Consider the following 6,000-nt stretch of genomic DNA (forward strand, 5'->3'; position numbering starts at 1 on the left):
AACAAAAAATATCGTTGTATTGTCACGATATTATTGCTCTTACTAATGATGACGTCATTTGATTGGACGTCTGAAAATATCATTTTCATCAAAGGAAGCATAGATGGTTCCTAAATAGTCCTAGAATAAAAAAAAATTAGATTTCTTTTGTTTTATGTATGAGCAATGCAAATTTGTTTATTTATCGTCGATCGTTATCGTCCTAGTGTAAATGGGCCTTTAAGGCTAAAAATAAAGAATGAATGAATGAATAATTGTTTATGTCTCATGGCAACAATTTTGTACTGAGCTCGTATCTGCTACTTGGGTTTACCACCTCGTTCACTGAATCATTCCAGTAGCTCATTCAACGCCTAAACAATAATGTATTACAATAGTAAAATTTATTAGAATTAAAGGAATGAGTTACACTACTATATATACTTATACTAGAAAATCTTTTGAATTAATTGATTAAGAATAATCCTATATATTTTTTTGTAAAGCGTAACAATGCCTGTAGCGCGTATTTAGAACATAAATGCGGACACGCGATATTGTTTTCATGACGTACAAGTGTGGCACGCACACTAAAATGTTCGTGGCGCTATAGTATCTTTGTATAAAAGGCACCGAAAACGGAGCTCCTCTTTATCACCAGTCGTCAGAATTTTTTTTTTTATGGTTGTAAATACGACGAATTAATTTACCTTTACGCACCCTGAATATTTTATTTGTATAATTTATACGTTGTCCATAAGCTATCATTATGATGAATTCTAGCATCAATGTACTTCCTTTTTGGCGCCGTTCACGACGGTAAGAAAGTTTTTTTTTAACTTCTCTCTTCCCCTTCCCCTCCTGCCTGTTCTTCTGTCCTCCTCCCGGTCTGTCCCTAAAAGTAAAAGTAAAAAAAAAAAAAAAAAAAAAGTAAAGTATTATGCCTAGGCTTGGGCCTAATTTATTGTTGAATTAAAATTACTTTTAATATTACACATCTACTCTACAAGTATATATTAATATATATTAGTAAGCTGCTATAGGCATAGTAGGCCTAGGCTACCTAGGCTAGGCCTAGGCCATATTATTAGTCGCCCAGATGTGTAATAATTTACAGTATTTTCAAATTGATTAGGCCTAAAAATAGGCCTCAAATACAGTAGGCCTAAAACAATGTCTGAATCCATTCTATTTGTACTGTAGCTTTGATCCGCAACTGCATACTACAACAGGAATGAATCTGTTAAAGAAGAAGCCAGTAACTGGATCATTCCAAGCAGATGCTGATCCACTTTCAGCATCAACAACAAATACTGTTAATCCAGGTGATTTGGTATTTATGCGAACAATGGAAGGCAACAAGGTAGGAAGAGACTCCTCTTCTAGGCCTAATAATTCTTGCAATATTGACATTATTTATTGTCATCAATATAGTATCCTGTAGCTTATTTACTTTGTTTCAATAGCATTTCATTGTTTCTTCCAAATATTTCTTATTAAACTATTTTTGTCAGAACATGGGTACATTCCTTTGTCATGTTGAATATGCGTTGGATCACGAGAGAAACAATATGGAAGCTATTGAAATGGAAGCAGAGAAGTTGAAAGAAAAGTATGAGCAAGATAAAAAAAAAACCAATTATTTACATAATGTTTGCTTATTTTTATATACAGTATCAAATTGTAATGTGTTAATTATTATTTTATAGGAAAAAAGCATGTGAAAGGCAAGTAAAAGAGTTTAGGAAAAGAAACGGAGACCTGAAGAAAGTATTGAATGAGAAGAAAGCATCACTCTATGCTACTAAAACACAGTAAGTTTTTAACTTTATTCACTATTAATAATGGATTTAAAAAAAACAAAATTATTTATTTTACCAATTCCAACATTTTTGTCTTAATTTTTTAATTTCAGAATTGTGAAAACGCTAAAAAACAAAGATGAGGAAATCAAGAAAGTTTCAAATGAAAGGAATGATTTGCAGAAAGAATTGGAAGCTGTAAATGCCAAGTAAGTTTATTATTTGAATAGTAAAGCGTGGTTCCCACTAGCGGCGCAACGCAACGCAAGTGAATTGATCAATCACAAGCGATGGCTTATTCGCTTGTGATTGCTAACTGTCTATAACTTCGCTTGTCATTGGTTAAAACGCTTGCGTTGCGTTTACGTCCTTGCGTTACGTTCTAGTGGGAATCAAGCTTTATGGAGCTACAATAACCATTTAATAACATAACACTGTAGGCCTATCATGTTTCAACACATTCAAACATTTCAATTATAATTTCAGAATGATGGAAGAGTTTAAAAACAAAGATGAGGAAATCAAGAAAGTGTCAAGTGAAAAGAAAGATTTGCAGAAAGATTTGAAAGCTGTAAATGCAAAGTAAATATTATTGAAAAGTTTATTTTTGTATTATTGGAGCTACAGTTTATTAAGCTAACCCTATTTTGATTTGATATATTGCAACACCAACTGTTTATCGTAATTTCAGAATGATGGAAGAGATTAAAAACAAAAATAATGAAGTAAAGAAAGTGTCAGGTGAAAAGAAAGATTTGCAAAAAGAGTTGGACGCTGTAAATGCAAAGTAAATATTAGTGCAAAATTTATCTTTGTAACATATTTGAATAGTAATGAAGCTACAGTAATCATTTATTAAGCTAATCCTATATCATTTCAACACTTCGAACATTTTTAATTTCAGAATGATGGAAGAGTTGAAAGACAAAGATGATGAAGTTAAGAAAGCGTCAAGTGAAAAGAAAGATTTGCAGGAAGAGTTGGAACGTCTAAAAGCTGTAAATGCCAGGTAAAAATTGAGTTTATTTTTGTAACAAATTTGAATGGTAATGGAGCTACAATAACCATTTATTAGAAAGCTAACCCGATATCATTTCAACACTTCGAACATTTTTATTTTAATTTCAGAATGATAGAAGAGTTTAAAAACAAAGATGAGGAAATAAAGAAAGTGTCAAGTGAAAAGAAAGATTTGCAGAAAGATTTGAAAGCTGTAAATGACAAGTAAATATTATTGAAATGTTTATTTTTGTATCTAAGTTTAATAATGGAGCTACAGTTTATTAAGCTAACCCTGTATCATTTTCAACACTTCGAACATTTTTATTTTTATTTCAGAATGATGAGAGAGTTTGAAAACAAAGATGAGGAAATAAAGAAAGTATCAAATAAAAAGAAAGATTTGCAGAAAGAGTTGAAACGTCTAGAAGCTCTAAATGCCAAGTAAGTATTATTGAAAAGTTTATTTTTGTATCTAGGTTTAATAGTAATAGAGCTACAGTTTATTAAGCTAACCCTATATCATATTCAACACTTCGAACATTTTAATTTCAGAATGAGGGGAGAGTTTGAAAACAAAGATGAGGAAATTAAGAGAGTGTCAAGTGAAAAGAAAGATTTGCAAAAAGAGTTGAAAGCTGTAAATGACAAGTAAATATTATTGAAAAGTTTATTGTTGTATCCATGTTTAATAGTAATGGAGCTACAGTTTATTAAGCTAGCCCTATATCATTTTCAACACTTCGAACATTTTTATTTTTATTTCAGAATGATGAAAGAGTTTGAAAACAAAGATGAGGAAATAAAGAAAGTGTCAAGTGAAAAGAATGATTTGCAGAAAGATTTGGAATGTCTAGAAGCTGTAAATACTAAGTAAGTATTGACAAGTTTATAACTTTTAATATTAGGATCATCTATTATGCTAACTCTATTTTAATGTGAAATCAACACATCTAGCATTATGTTTAATTGCCAATTCAGCCTGAATGAGAAATATTGCCAACAGAGCAAAGAGAAGAAAGAAATTGAAAAGCTTGTAGAAGAGTTAAAGAAAAAAAATGAGCAGTTGAAGAAAGTTTTGAAGAAGAGAACAGAATTACTTAATTCTACAAACACTAAGTAAGTAAGCTAAAGCTAACCCCATTTTCAATGTTGTGATAATTCACCACATCCAGCATTAAAAAGGATTTGTTAGCTAAATCAATTGTTACACTTGAATCAAAGGGTATTTATTGATCATATCATTATTATCACAACTAATTTTCGCTCATTTTCCCTATTATCATCATCATGATTATCGTCAACACCAACAATGTCATCATCATTTTCTCATCACAGTCTGATTATCAACATCAACAACATTCAATAACAATCATCATGATGATAATGTAAAACAATGTTCTTGACACATTTTTCTCAAAAGGCTTAGAAATTACATATTAGTACTTAGTACAAATATAAATAAATATGTTATTTTGATATAATTTATTAAAATGCAATTCCAACAGATATGAAAGTAAATATAAGGAAGCAAAGGAACAACTGAATGAAGCTAAACAAATGTTGAAAAGTAGCCAACGCAAAGAAAGTTCAAGAAAACAAGGGTAAGTGTAGGTCCATACAATAATAATCAATAGTTAAATTAGTACACTTATGAATTTAAAATATTTATGATGATAAACTTGATTTTGAAGAAAAATATTAATAAAATAATTTCAAGCTAATTCAAAATAAATAATTTAGTTGTTATTTATTTTTTTTAGATGTCTTGATTGCGATCAAAAAGAAAGAGAACTAGACAATCTCAAGAAACTTTTAAATAATGAAGAGAATAAGGTTATGGAATTGTATGATCATGTTCAAAGGTTAAGATTATCTTATATTTCCACAAATAAGCCCATTAGATTCTGATGTTGACTTCTTTTTAAGACTGAGAATGCTATTGCATGGCTCAAGTGTTAAAGAGTCTCCTTAATAATAGATAATTTTACATTGTAATAATTTAAATAAGCAGGCAATATAGTATCTGATATTTCTGTAAACAAAATGGTAAATTATTTAACTTCTTTACTTTTTAAACAAAATAGAATTCAACTACCCGCCCAAGCAGATTCAAACCAAGGAAAAGACAAAACAGAGGTATTGCTGAGTCTCCTGCCAACCGTGAACCTGATCAACCAGAAAGATTTAAAACCAGTCGACGAAAAGAAAACACCAGTTGTCATCGGTCAAGGCGCTTTTGGAGAAGTGTCTCTAATGAGATACAGTCCGACCAACTCATTGGTTGCTGTCAAAACCATCATAAATGGCAGTGCAGATAACATCAACCTAGAGGCTCGCACAATGCAACTATGTTCGGCTCACCCATCATTTCCGTTCATGTTTGGCGCAGTAAGAGATGATGATAACACCATTCATCAACTTGTCTCTTCATTTATTGGAGATCAAGACAGTTCATCTCTTACTCTTAGAACAGCAATGCAGAGTAAATTCGCCAACATGAACAGGTGGTCAATATTGAACATCTTATTGACGGTCTCAGATGGTGTGAAGTTTCTCCACCAACACGACATAGTCCATAACGATATAAAGGCAGAAAACATTCTCCTTTCACACGAAAGTGATGAATGGATGGGCAAGATTATTGACATGGGTGGAATAACATCACCACTCGTGGAACCACCTGCTGCTGAAGTAACATCCAGCGACATCTTTGCCCTCTGCTTTGTTATGTGTGAAGTAGCCCAGGCATGCCATTGGCAACAACTTAATGAGTTGGCCGTGAGATGCAAGAAAACTCGACCACCGATTGACGACCTCATCTCTCTTCTTTCCAAACTTAATATCTGAAAAAACATTCATTATGTTCAAATTCAATAATCAATATTATATTTTATACTGAATCTCTGTTTTAATCATGTGCAATATTTGGATTATAATAATTATTTATAAATTTGTATACAAAAAAAATGTATTAAAACAATACGGTATATATATTTTTATGGCAAATAAATATTTTGGTGAAACTTTACTAACAAACTGATATCTAAAAAGTGTTTGTTGTTCGTTTAGACAATATTATACATTAAATCGTGTAGAAAGGGTTACTTTCCGTTACACGGAACCTCGTGAAATATTGTGCAACCTCTGATACACAGCCATGGCAATGTTTGACTGGTAAGCGCGCAAGCGCACTCCCTTTTTTTTCATGTGTTCTTCA

At 31.5% G+C, this 6,000-nt stretch overlaps 1 protein-coding gene across 1 annotated transcript; it reads left to right on the forward strand.

The window, feature by feature from the left end:
• The first annotated feature begins 619 nt into the window (after positions 1 to 619).
• On the forward strand, positions 620 to 5,784 carry LOC140046097 (uncharacterized). Its single transcript, XM_072090617.1, has 16 exons — positions 620 to 798; positions 1,183 to 1,342; positions 1,494 to 1,591; positions 1,689 to 1,793; positions 1,895 to 1,990; positions 2,268 to 2,363; positions 2,473 to 2,568; positions 2,686 to 2,790; positions 2,910 to 3,005; positions 3,120 to 3,224; positions 3,336 to 3,431; positions 3,549 to 3,653; positions 3,762 to 3,899; positions 4,289 to 4,384; positions 4,544 to 4,645; positions 4,868 to 5,784. The coding sequence occupies exons 1-16, from the start codon at positions 749 to 751 to the stop codon at positions 5,628 to 5,630; spliced, it is 2,307 nt and encodes a 768-aa protein (XP_071946718.1). The 5' UTR covers positions 620 to 748; the 3' UTR covers positions 5,631 to 5,784.
• Positions 5,785 to 6,000: the final 216 nt, after the last annotated feature.

This window comes from Antedon mediterranea, chromosome 4 (genome assembly GCF_964355755.1).
Source record: "Antedon mediterranea chromosome 4, ecAntMedi1.1, whole genome shotgun sequence".
Classification (NCBI taxonomy): domain Eukaryota; kingdom Metazoa; phylum Echinodermata; class Crinoidea; order Comatulida; family Antedonidae; genus Antedon; species Antedon mediterranea.

Coding starts and splice junctions, on each gene's coding strand:
- LOC140046097 (XM_072090617.1), top strand. CDS start 749: ATGATGAATTCTAGCATCAATGTACTTCCTTTTTGGCGCCGTTCACGA. Junction 2,791..2,909: donor CTAAAAGCTGTAAATGCCAG/GTAAAAATTGAG, acceptor TTTTAATTTCAG/AATGATAGAAGAGTTTAAAA. Junction 3,432..3,548: donor TTGAAAGCTGTAAATGACAA/GTAAATATTATT, acceptor TTTTTATTTCAG/AATGATGAAAGAGTTTGAAA.